This window comes from Diabrotica virgifera, chromosome 6, assembly GCF_917563875.1.
Source record: "Diabrotica virgifera virgifera chromosome 6, PGI_DIABVI_V3a".
NCBI lineage: Eukaryota > Metazoa > Arthropoda > Insecta > Coleoptera > Chrysomelidae > Diabrotica > Diabrotica virgifera.
The window spans coordinates 94036169-94050196 of NC_065448.1; the positions used below are offsets into that span (position 1 = coordinate 94036169).

Genomic DNA, 14028 nt, shown 5'->3' on the forward strand with positions numbered 1-14028 from the left:
TTTGCAGCAATCCCTAAACTGATAGTTCTTATATGGCAGAATGAATTGGTACCAGAAGAGTGGCTAAAGGGAGTAATATGTCCGTTGCATAACTGCATAACTGGATTGTAAGAACTATTATAGAGGCATTACTTTGTTAGCATCTGTACATAAAATCCTCGGCAAGGTATTGTTTGAAAGACTTAAACATTTTACAAAGAATATTGTAGGTTAATACCAATGCGAATTTACTGCTGGAAAGTCAACTATAGGTATATCAAATTCAAGCACCTAGGCAGATTCTAGAAAAGTCACTAGAATATAACATAGATACCCACGATCTCTTCGTCGACTTCAAAGCAGCCTATGACAGTGTTAAAAGAAGCGCATTATATAATGCAATGATAGACTTTGGGATCCCACCTGAGTTAGTTAAGTTGACCCAACTAACAATGCAAAACGTAAGCTCATGCGTTAGTATTCAAGGAGAAAACTCTACGTTCTTTGACGTTAATAATGGTCTAAGACAGGGAGACGCGCTGGCGTGTCTTCTCTTTAATATTGCCTAGAAAAAGGCAGTCAGAAAATTAAATATTAGAATGAATAGAACTATATTTAATAGATTGACGCAAATTCTCGCATTCTCTGACGATATAGTTATAGTGGACAGAAGTTTAAGAGACATGGTGCAGTGTTTTACAAGGCTTGCAGACGCGGCAAGTGAATTAGGACTTGTGGTAAACGAGGAAAAAACCAAATATATGTTGGTTTCTAAAAACTCCCGAAATATCCAACAGAGAATTCAAATTAACAATCACACCTTTGAGCAAGTCAAGGAATTCACATATCCTAGATCGCTAGTAAACTCAATAAACACGACAAACGATGAAATAAAAAGACGCATAGCAATAACAAACAGAACTGTTCACGGTCTCCATAAAAATTTAAAAAATAAAAATATAAAACGTGCATTAAAGCTCAATATACAAGACCTTAATAAGACCGATTTTGATATATGGAGCTGAAACGTTGACGCTATCTCAAAATGATGAAAGACTTCTTGGTATTTTTGAGAGAACGATTTTTGGGGCAGTAAATGAAAATGGACTATGGCGTCGAAGATACATCTTTGAACTCTATCAGTTATACACCGATCCAGATATTTTGAAATTCGTTAAAGTGCAGAGACTTAGATGGGCTGGACACATTGCTAAGATGTCAGGCCACGAATACACTAAGAGATTAACATTTTCAAAACCAGAGGGCGCAAGAAGTAGAGGACGACCATGAAGAAGATGGATTGATGATGTGGAAGAAGACCTAAAAATTCTAGGGGTCAGAAGATGGAGGTAATTTGCCAGGAATCGACAGGAGTGGCGACTTCTTTGTGAGCAGGCCAAGATCCACAACGGATTGTCGAGCCACTTATGATGATGAGATAGATTATTTCGGCAGTTTTTAGGGTTTCTGAAAACGAATGCGCCACCAGAACTAACACCCGGAGAACCTGGTGTCTAGGGTCACGTCATCTTCTAGAGTTTTGAGGTATGTCGGCACTAAATTGATGCAAACAGATTAAACGAGGTGTTTGGGGTTGCTGAACATGAATACGCCATCATATTTGACCCCCGAAGCACCTGTTGCCCAGGGTCACATCTAAGGCACGTCATCTTCTTGAGTTTTCGAAGGTTTTCGGCCTTAAATGCATGCAAATAGATTACTAGGCGGTTTTTGGGGTCACTGAATACGAATATGCCATCAGAACCGACCCTCGGACCACCTTACGGGCCGACCAAGAGCTACCAAAGGAATAGTACGAGGGTTTAATCTCGGCCAAAAGTACTACCTCGGCTTATCACTGATCCTACACTAAATTTAAATTCAAGATGCAGTAGAAATAAACAGACCAAGACACGTTAAATGCTACTAGGAACACTCCCTAATAATAATTTACAATGTATAAACTTTGGAAATCATGATTTGGGATTTACAATGTATTACATTGTAAATTATGATTCGGGAGTGCTCCTAGTAGCATTTAAGGTGTCTTGGCTTGTTTATTTTTACTGCATGTTGAATTTAAATTTAGTATATGTACTTAAAACTCTTAAACTTTTAATATTCTCTTCTAAACTTACGTTCAAAACTGAAAACTGGGATCCAATACATATAGGTATGCATCAATATTAGGTCTTAAAAGATATTTTGCTCGAATTCCCATAGCTCATACACTTCCTTTAATTTTCTTATCATATATTCTATGTCCTCCTTGTCTTCTACAAGAATTACTTGGTCATCAGATTATAATGTAGTGAATGTAATATATTTTCTAGTACTGGTATGCCCACTTGACATTTGGAATCTACCTCTGTTTTATTTACGTTCTAACGTTTTGGCAGATGAAGTGGGGTTCTGACAACATAAATATTAAATCACGTAAATGGAGAGAAACCTTGTACCCTGTAAATGTACTCCTACCATATTGGCTCTTAATACAGGGGAGTTCGTTAAGGGGGGTCCGAAAAAAATCTATTCTTAGAAAAACTCGAAATTGTCAGATTACGATAAGGTAAATTAAGTACATGCAGAACAGTGTATTTCAAAAATCTGACAATTTGAGCGGGGCTAAGAAAATGGGTGTCACAAAGTTTCACAAAAAAATCGAATATTACGGGAAGTGAACGTCAGATTGGCAAACTTCGAATAATACCAAACACGACCCCCCCCCCCCCCACGGAGAGTGCGGGTGTAAATTTAAAATTTTAAATAGGGAATCCCGCGATATCTCGTGAAATAAACTATTGAATGACACCAAACACGACCACCACGTAGGTGGGGGGGGGGGGGGTAACTCTAAAATCTTAAATAAGAGCCCCATTTTTTGTTGCTGATTCGGATTCCTTACGTAAAAATAAGTAACCTTTATTTGAAACATTTTTTCGAATTATGGATAATTGGAACAAAAACGATTGTTGGAAATGGAAAATTAAATTAAAAAATGGAAAGTCTCCACTTAAATGGAAAACTTTACTTAACTTTTTTTGGTTTTAGAACCCAATCTTCACAACCCAATAGGTATCCATAACGCTCGAGTAACTGCAAATTTAGCATACTTTTCTCCCCTACTATAATAAACCCGTTCGGTGCTACTTGGGTATTTACGAGGTTACTACAATTCTACAAACGGAACGATTTATTTATTTGTTGAAAAGACTATTTTGATAAACGTATAAAAAAATATTATTTTCTTAAAACGTATTTTCCATAAATTACGCATTTTAGCGATTATCTATATCAATTAAGCAACCATAAACATTGATTTGTAAAATTTTCGCTAATCTTTCACTTTTATACAGTCGCTATTCGTGATAGGACTAAGTAGTTCTTAGTACATTCTTTGACATATTATCGATAGTTTGTACATCGTTTCATACAATAATAATTAATCAATGACCTTTTTGTGTTTTATAACTACTGTACCGATGGGGTGGATGATTCGTTGCTCTTCGTGATTGTAACGTTTTATCGAATCTTTAAAAATTCGCAAGTTGACATTTCACTTCATGAACGAAATTCTACGTTTTAGTTGAATTTAAACCAGAGGTCACCATGAAAACAGTATTAATCGCAATAGTAATCTGTTGTTGGCTTTTTAATGAGGCTTTATGTGGAGTTGAAGATGATTGGAATGATTTTAAAGTAAGTATAACACATTCTTTAACAGATTTAAGAAACTATTAGTTATTACTTGGTAGTAACACAAATATTGCAACTCTTCATGCTACTATAAGTTGATCTACTCACAATAAAAACCTGGTCAGATTCTAATTTACTCTCTTTTAATGTAGATGAAACAGTAGCATTATCCTGTAAAGGAGCTCTTCAGCCCTTACCTATTAATAACAGCCAGATCAGTACCGTTCATTCTATACAATTTCCTGGTATTTTTTTAGATAGCAACCCTAATGGTCCCTTGGTATCGATCATCTGAAGTAAGAAACTATCCTCAGCTTGCTATGCGATAAGATCTGTTTTAAAGGAAATAAATTTAGCCTCTTCATATCTGGAGTTCTGGTACAACTGCTCAATCCTATGTTATGTTTAAATTACAAAAAAAAGAAATAAGATATCTGTTTGGCCTCAGAAGATAAACACATTGCAGAGGCTACTTCAGAGGTCACGGGATTTTAACACTTCCTTCTTTATATATTTTAAAAACTGTTTGCTTAATTCGTAAACATCTACATGTCTTTCCAGAAAGATCTAAGAATGACTACTCCACCAGAAATCCTTCTTTTGACATCTATTTACCGATCCCGTCTACCGAGTTACTAAAGAAATCTATACTATATTCTTCAAAAAACTATACAATCATCGCTCTCTGCAACTTAAATCTGCAACATCTTTCCCCAAGTTCCGTAAAATGACAAAAACCTATCTGAAAGGACCGTATTGTTCAGTGGAAGAATTTCTTAATCAATAACTAAAAAATTACACAGTACCCTTGCGTAAAATTAGCATTTTTATCTATGTATATTTGGGTATCCGGTATCCTACTTATTATTAAACTTATTAGTTCTTAGGGTTGATTAGTTGCAATTTATTTAAATTTTGTAATATATTGTTTTTGTGTTACTTATTTGTTTTTTTTTTCATTCATATTGACTATTTATGTAATTTTAGTAAACTGTGTTTGTTATTGTTTTGTTTTTCGACTGTTCGAGCTTTGTCTATAAAATTGTACAATTTTCTAAAAATATTTTAAAGAGACTTGGTGACGTTGGGCATCTTTGTAGTAATTTTTTTGTTTGTTTGTTTTGAAGTTAACAACTGCCTTGTTTCCGATTTTTATATTCACTTCATTTCCACTGTATATGATATTTATGGCTTGTGTTAGGTGGTATCCCTATTTTTGTCATTGCTTTCTATAGTTCTTTCCTTGGCACGGTATCGTATGCCAAACCGATGGTCTACAATCTCCATGTGTACAGCTCTGTTCTTAGGTCTTTTCTTCCCTATTGTCTGTTGTGTTGTCTGCTTGCTCTTCACCGGTTTTATCTTATATACTTTTCTCTATTTTGTCTGAGGATCCTGCCATACAGCTTTCTCATTGTAGCGATGACGCTTATTTCCCTGTAGTTTTCGCAATCTTTTCTGTTCCCTTTTTTATATATAGATATTATGTAGTCTTCCTGCCATTGTTTAAGGCTCGATTTATTGCTCTTTCTATGATTCGGCGTATCACTCCTCCTGGTCATCCAGCTTTATAGTTCTTCATGGAATTTATTGCTTATCTCATATTTTTGTCTGTTATGACTATTTTTTCTTCCTCTGTGATCATTGTTTTTGTTTCTCTCCAACAATGCTGAACCACTCGTCATCCTGTATGTATTGTATACAAGTTTTCTCTTTCCTATTAGTTCGTAATGATTTTGCAATTTTTTAGGCTTCTGAGCTTCATGTTCCTCCCATATTCTGCTCTATACTTCTACATGACCTTTCTCATTGCCCATTTCTTTCTTTTTGTAATAGCACTAACTTCTCTGTTCTTATATCTAATTATCCCAACTTAATTTATTTCTATTGCAGATCAAGTACAAAAAAACCTATGAGTATAAAGAAGAAAAGAAGAGATTTAGCGACTTCAAAGATAACTTAAAGGAAATCCGCCATCACAACAATCGCTATGAGAAGGGTTTAGAATCGTACAAGAAAGGCATTACTGTGTTTGCAGATTTAAGTAGAATAGAGTTTGAGAGCAAATATCAGCTGGATAGACCTATGATGATGACTAGATATTCACAAAGCTGGAAAAATCGTTATATAGATAAAAATTTAACCAAGGTAGATGTAGATTGGAGAAAAGAAGGTGCGGTTACTCCAGTGAAGAATCAAGGAATATGTGGTTCATGTTGGATATTTAGTGCGGTAAGTTTATTTTAGTTCAAAATAGTTTGAAGTTTTAAACTTATTTTTAACTTGAATCACCTAAATAAAATATGGCTGGTTACTGAGTTACAGGGTGTTTTATTTACAAATTTATTAATTATTTTTACCCAGTACGTTAAAACTATTTCACGTATCCTTGTCATACTTGGCATAAAGTGTAGGCACTGTACACGCTACGAAATTGTGATAAATAAACGTTTCTACATACTACCAGAGGCGTACGACAGGGGATAATGAAAGGATGACCCTTCATAAATTCTACGCCACTGGCGGAATTCTATTTTTGTGCAATATTTGGATTCTTCCACACTTTATATGTAAATAACGAACTCTTCATTAGTAACGATAAAGTCCTTATTTTTCGAGATATTTGAAGTTGAAAATGAAGCGGCACAGCAATTTTGTGCTATGCATTGTGCCCATTCACTTTTAACTTCAAATATCTCGAAAACTAATGACTTTATCGTTACGAATAAAGAGTACATTATTTACATAGGAAGTATTGGAGAATCGAAAAATTGCGCTAAAAAAGTAATTCCGCCAGTGGTGTAGAATGTGGAAAGGGTCAACCATTCAATGTTCCCTGTCGTACGCCTGTGGGAGTAGTCAGGAACGATTATTTAACATAATGTTGCATTGTGTACACAAATAGTTAATATTTCACCCAAATCACTTAAATAAAATGTTGCTCCTCATTGAGTTGCAGGATATTTGAATTAACAATTTAAAAATTACTTATTTGTACCCAGTACTTTAAAAGTATTTGACATAATATCATTATAATATTTGCCAATAACTGTAGTCACTGTGTATCCTGCTAAATTATGTTAAATAAACGTTTCTCGCTACTTACTACCAGAGGCGTACGACAGGGGAAAATGTACGGTTGACCCTTACTAAAATCTACGCCACTGATGAAATTGCTATTTTAGCATAATTTTTAGATTCTCCAATACTTTCAATGTAAATAATATACTCTTTATTCGTAACGATAGCATCCTTAGCTTTAGAGATATTTGAAGTTAAAAATGAACGGGCTCAACACATTAAACCAAAATAGCTATGCCGTTTCATTTTCAATTTCAAATATTTCGAAAACTAATAGCTTTATCGCTACTAATGAAGAGTATATTATTTACATAGAAAGTAATGGAGAATCTAAATATTGCACTAAAATAGCAATTCCGTCAGTGGAGTAGAATTTGGGAAGGGTCAACCATTCACTATCCCCTGTCGTACGCCTCTGATAGTAGGCAGAAACGTGTGTTTATCATAATTTCGTATGGTGGTCAGTACATACCTATATTTTCTGCCTAGTATGATAAGGATACGCGAAATAGTTTTAAAGTAATGTAACGAGCCACATTTTACTTAAGTGATTTGGGTTAAATCTTAATATTTTAAGGTCTAGAATATATAACTCGGAGATTGGACATCCTTAATGAATCACCCTGTTTACACGAAATTTTCGTTTTTCAAAATCTGACTGAATTGAAAAATTGGACAACTCCTATCTTAAAATTTTAGGAAAAAACTCGGCCATCTATATATCAACCATCCATTTTGATCCAAGGGTGTGAATTTTACGGCTCTGCCCATTTAGTACCCCTACACGCGACACTATATATACACGAAATTTTCGATTTTCTAAATCTGACTGATCTGAAAGATGGGCCACGTCCCATCTTAAAGTTCAGGAAAAAACTCACCCATTCATATGTCAACCATCCATTTTAGTCTAAGGGTGTGGATTTTACGGCCCTTTCTATTTAGGGTCTGTTTTTTGTTCTTGTCCAAAAAACTCCCAAAAACTTCAAAAATGTAAGTCCGACCTTTGCGGCTTCTAATAGTACTGATTATTACCTTTCCAACGCATGTCTAATTTTGAAAATCGGTTATACCATTCAAAAGTTACCGAGCTCAGAAATATGACTCAATTTTTATTTAAAAAAGGGATTTGAATTTTTTTTCTGTGTTTGAAGAGGGGCTCTGGGCCGATTTAGAACCGGTGTAGTTTGTGACTTTCGACTACCCATAAGCCAGCTAGAGGACTTGATAGGTACAAAACGGCATATTTTTTGGGGGTATATATCTTCGGATCAAGAAGAAACAGGAGAACCGCAAATACACCAAATCAATAGCGTTGAGTTAAGCTTTCAAATTGTGTTTAAGCTGTCAGGATCAGACATACACACGGCTCAGTATAGCCGAAAAACTAAAAAACTATACTTTGAAAATTTTGGTTTTTCAACAATTACTCAATATTTCAACCTACGAATTGCGCCAATAACTGAGCGTTTGTAGAAGGACTCTAGACAAATCTAACGGTGTATACATCATATCCGGGACAATTCGAATTTTTAAGTTATAGGCTTCATAAGTATGATCAAATCTCTTTCCTACGGGAAAAACGGTTTCTCAAGCTCAATAATTCCTGTAATAGCTTCAGTTATCATACTGGACCTTACATCCATCAGATACTACTGGTAAATACGTTTCAAACTCATTTTTACTGATCAAAATCGGTTAAGCCTTTTAGACGTTATTAAGCTACAAAAGTATAATCCAATTAACGATTATTCCCGAAATGGTTTATGTAGTTGTAGTGATTACGGCGCTAAATTTGATCTGGCAACGGGCAATCCGACTTCATTTGCCGGTCATCTCAATATTTTTTTTTCAATCTATTTCGAATAGAAAAAAAATCTAGTGTACACTCGATGGACACTAGATCATTTGGGAGATAACGCAACAAAGGTGACCATTTATAAAGGTTAACGAGTAATAGAGGAACATTGCATTCAACTTCATACATTTAATTTATAAATAACTTTGAAAATCTCCTGATACAAGAATAAAAAACCGCTAAACGCCTTAAAAATGAGTGGCGCATACGATATTCCAGCTACAAAACATCTGATATGAATATTACGTGACGCGAAAATGTATTTTCATTTTGATGTAAAACAAAATTCTAGTTTTATTTTAAAAGATTTTTCCATAATATTTGCTAAATTTGAAGTAAACGCGCCACAAAAGAGTTTCAAAATTCAAACTGTATCAAAGCTACTCTTTTGTGGCGCGTTTACTTCAAATTTAGGAAATATTATGGAAAAATCTTTTAAAATAAAACTAGAATTTTGTTTTACATCAAAATGAAAATACATTTTCGCGACACGTAATATTCATATCAGATCTTTTGTAGCTGGAATATTGTATGCGCCACTGATTTTTAAGGCGTTTAGCGGTTTTTTTATTCTTGTCGGTTATACCATTCAAAAGGTATCGAGCTCAGAAAGGACCCTGCAACACTCCTTATGGAAAAATGGTCCTGGTCAAATTTAACGAAAGTTTGGCCAATGATAGTTCTAAGTGTATGGGTTAAAAAAGTCCATGAGGCTCAGGTCTGAAAAAGTATTATTCTGAAGCTACGGCCTTCTGAAATAATTGGATTCAGGTGCTCGGTTTACGTTAAATGCATTAATTCACGGTCATGTGAACGAAATTATTTATTACTGAAAGAAGAAATATTTTGAAACTCACTTTCTTCATGCATATTTGCGTATTGCATATGAATTCGTGGTCAAAAATGGACGTATTGTATTTTAGTCTTCAGAAAACCTCCGAAAAGTCCTCAGAAAATGAAGAATTTGAGATAGAAAATGTGTTGCTAAAGCGACATCAGAATTATCATGTTTTCATGAATCTTCTTCTTCTTGATGTGCCTATCCGTGACGAGTGTTGGCGATTATCATGGCAATCTTTATTTTATCTACAGCAGCACGGAAAAGCTGCATATATGTAGTGCTGAATCAGGTTCTGAGGATATTTACCCAGTAGTGCTGAACCCGTGAGTAATCCGTTTATATCAATTTAATGTCGAAAACACTCGAAATTCCAGAAGATTACGTGCTTTAGTAGCGATCCTGGGCACCAAGTACTCCGGAATTCAGTTTTGATGACATATTCGTGTTTACCGACCCCAGAAACCCCTAAGGAATCCGTTTTTATCAATTTAATACCGAAAGCTCTCGAAACTCCAGAAGATGACGTGCCTTGCTGTGATATTGGGCACCAGGTAATCCGGTGGTCTATTCTGATGGCATATTCGTGAATGGCGACCTCAAAAACCCTCGAGTAATCCGTTTAAACCAATTTAATACCGAAAGCCCTCGAAAGTCCAGAAGATGACGTCCCTTGCAGTGACCGTGGGCATCAGGTGATCCAGAGGCCTGTTGTGATGGCATATTCGTGTTAAACCACCTCAAAAACCCCCCGAACAGTCCAGTTGCATCAATTTAGTGCCGAAATCCCTCGAAACTCCATAAGATGACGTGCCTTAGTAGCGACCCTGGGCACCAGGTACTCCAGAGGTCAATTCTGATGGCATATTAGTCCTTAGTGACCCCTAAAAGCCGTGAGTAATCCGTTTGCATCGATTTAATGACGAAAACCATCAAAACTCCTGAAGATGACGTTTCTTGCACTGACCTTGGGCACCAGGTGATCCGGGGGTCAATTCTGATTGCGTAATCGTATTCAGTGACCCCAAAACCCCCCAAATAATAAATTTTGTTCCTTAGTATTCTGATTTTGACTTCATTTTATATTTATGCAATTTTGGATGCATTTTATGCACTTTACAGTGCAATTATGCATTTCCACCCATTTTTAAATAGTAGACTTTTTTCCTGACATCATCCTGAACATAATACAAAAAACTGCAAGTCTCTATGTGCTGTATTTAAAAATTTATTTATTTTGTGCTAAATGCCCTCGTCTATCAGAAGACGTTCCAACTACAAAAGAGATTAATATGAATATTACGTGGCGCAAAAATGAATTTTAATTTTGATGAAAAATAAAACTATAGTTTTATTTTGATAGATTTTTCCATAATATTTTAGTCTGGGCAGATTATCGGAGAATAGGCCATTTTTGGGAAAGGTTATTTACCAGAAATTTTATTGCTGGAATCGAATCTTATGATTCTATTTATTAATAATATAGGTATGCAAAGTCCTCAGATAGTGTGCTACTTTTTTTATAAACAAAATGGAGCTCGAAAATCTTTTTTAATTTTTGCTCTATAACTCCAAAGATTTTAACTTTACGCCAAAAACACTTAAATAAAAATTCACCGTAGTTAAATTCTGCATATAGACGTGTTTTTCCGGTTTATTTGGACGGAAATTTTTCCCGGAAATGCGGGTTTCTCCAACAAAATCTTTAATTTTCAACTAAAATTTTAGGTAAGTGATTGTTTATCAATAATTAAATAACTTGGAAATATAAAAGCTGTCTTCCTATAGATTATAATTTCAGAAGCCGATGGAAATTGAGCTCACAGTTTAGCAACAATTGAATTGTTTATTAAAAATTAACGGTCGCTATGATAACCACAATAATTATGATGCATAAGAATACTATGACTTTTATATAAAAAGGCACAATATCTATCTACTGTTCTTTACAGAATTGAAATTGGACTATTTAAGCGGCCTCGGGAATATTTTAAAATAATAAACAATTTTTTTGGCTTATAAAGAAATAGAATATCTCGGGAAATATTAAATTAAGTTAAATCATAAAAAGGTATTGGAAAAAAGCGGCAGAACGCTTCTTTTAGAAGAAAAAACCTTTAATTTTGATAAGTGTTTCCAGAGATACAACCGGTCAAAGTTGGACGGCGTTTACGGCAAAGATATAAAAAATAGGATCATAATTTTCAAACCATCACCTTTTTATTTCGGTCCTCTTTCTCCACACAAATTTTCATATCTTTCAAATATTCATAACATATATTATTATAATAAAAACTATCGATATTACGACTGAAAATTGCCAAAAATAGCAAAATTCCCATCAATATTTATTTAAACAAATTAAAATTTTTTGTTATAATAAATAAATTAATTTATTAAAACAAAGCAAAAGCAACTTTGACATTTAATATTGCGTTAGTTAAATGGCTCTACTCGAGTTACTTGAGAACAAAAAAGAATGAAGAAAATTGCTCCATGGGAAGCCGGGAAAATGCGTTATTTTTAACGTATACCGATTTAGAACTTTGAGATTCCATTTTCTCCAACCTAATTTTTGATTGGAATTTTGCCATTTTTGGCAATTTTCACTCGTAATATCGATAGTTTTTATTATAATAATATATCGTCGCCTCAAAGCAACAGTAGGATACGTAAAATATTGTAGTTTCGAGAAAAACGCAATTGAAATTTTTACGAATTTTTCATTACCTAATAACTTTTTTATATCTGAATGGATTTACATGGAATTTTGTTTGAGTATATAACTTTACAGGCCTTACATAAATATTTATATTAATTCATACAAAAGTGAAAAATAATTAGAAAAAAAGTTACTTGTCCTACTGTTGCTCTAACAGTTAATCGGTTTTTTTAACGATATCCGTAAATATGTGTTATAAAGTGAGGACGTTTGAGTTGGAATAAATTCATTATCTCTAGAATGGGAGCATTTGGAGAGAAATGCTGAGACAGGTCGATTTTTATTTTTAAATTATAACTTTTTACCATATATATCATACTAATGACGTCATCCATCTGGTCGTGATGACGTAATCGATGATTTTTTTAATGAGAGTAGGGGTGGTGCGATAGCTCATTTGAAAGGTTATTTATGTCTGGTTGCACCAACAGATCTTAAGCTCCAGCTTAGCTAAGCTCTACTTACAGATAGGGCCTCCTTGAGTATCACTTACGTTGCACCATAATTTTAGATTCTTGCATTATTATCAATTAGATCTAGTATTATATTATGGTATTCTTATTGTAATATATTATAATTATATTATATTAATTTTTATGATATTCTCGACTTAAGCTTAAGATATGTTGTTGCAACCGGGCATTAATTCTCTATTCATTAATATAAACGTTAACATAATTATTTATACAGGGTGCCCAAAAAATTTTTTTGTTTATTAAAATAATTGAGACAAAAAGAAGAGTGTATGTAATTCATTTACTTTAAAATACATTTGAGTGCTGTCAGAAAACAAAAAGAAATGTTTATTTCATAAATAAACATTGTTTTTAGCTTAAATTCAATGTTAAATCTGCCACCCACCTGTCGCTTAGCAGCTTGAGCATTGAATTTAAGCGAAAAGTAATGTTTATTTTTGAGATAAACATTATCACCTCTTTTTCTTACAGCAGTAAAATGTATTTTTAATTAAATAAATTACTTACATTCTTCTTTTTGTGTCAAATAATTTAATAAAAAATTATTTGTTGAACACACTGTATAAATAATTATATTAATATTTACATTACTGAATAGAGAATTAAATAACCTTTCAAATGAGCTATAACACAACTCCTACTCTCATTTAAAAAATCATCGATTACGTCATCACAACCAGATGGATGACGTCAGTAGTATGACGTATATGGCAAAAAGTCTATATGAATATGGCAAAAAAAAAATAATTTCAAATTAAAAATCGAACTGTCTTAGGACTTCTCTCCAAATTCACCCCTTCTCGAGATAATTAATTTATTCCATTTCAAACGTCCTCACTGTATAAACTTATATTTGAACTGAAGTTTTGTTTAAAATTTTACACATTTTATTATAAAAAACAAAACAATTTTGTTCAAACATTTTGTTCAAACATTTTATTAGATAAATTATAAACTCAATATACATGTTTTCCGACAATTTTAAAACTCGACAACGAAAATGACAAACAAAAGAGAATGGAAAATTAATCAGAATTAGTTGTGGTTACATCGGATGCAGACTAAATTTTGACTTACACTGGATATTTTAGATTTTTTATAACTTAAATTGTCTGAGGCTGAATTCTTCATTTTTATTCTCACAATACATATTTTAATATGAAAATAGTAGAATTGTGGTAAGATTTCTGAAGATAATAAATATTGTGGGTGCAAGCCGTTTAATACAGGGTGTAACAAAAATACAGGTCATAAATTAAATCACATATTCTCGGACTAAAAATAGTTTGAATGAACCTAACTTACCTTAGTACAAATATGCACATAAAAAAAGTTACAGCCCTTTGAAGTTACAAAATGAAAATCGATTTTTTCGAAT

The 14028-nt window shown here is 33.5% G+C and overlaps 1 protein-coding gene across 1 annotated transcript in view; it reads left to right on the forward strand.

Annotated features, from left to right (window-relative positions):
- The first annotated feature begins 3323 nt into the window (after nucleotides 1–3323).
- Nucleotides 3324–14028, forward strand: part of LOC126885881 (uncharacterized) — a 28946-nt gene continuing 18241 nt past the window's right edge. The window contains exons 1-2 of the mRNA XM_050652675.1: nucleotides 3324–3678; nucleotides 5569–5907. Of these exons, the coding sequence (XP_050508632.1) occupies nucleotides 3589–3678; nucleotides 5569–5907 (429 nt within the window). The 5' untranslated portion in view covers nucleotides 3324–3588. The remainder of the gene's footprint in view (nucleotides 3679–5568; nucleotides 5908–14028) is intronic.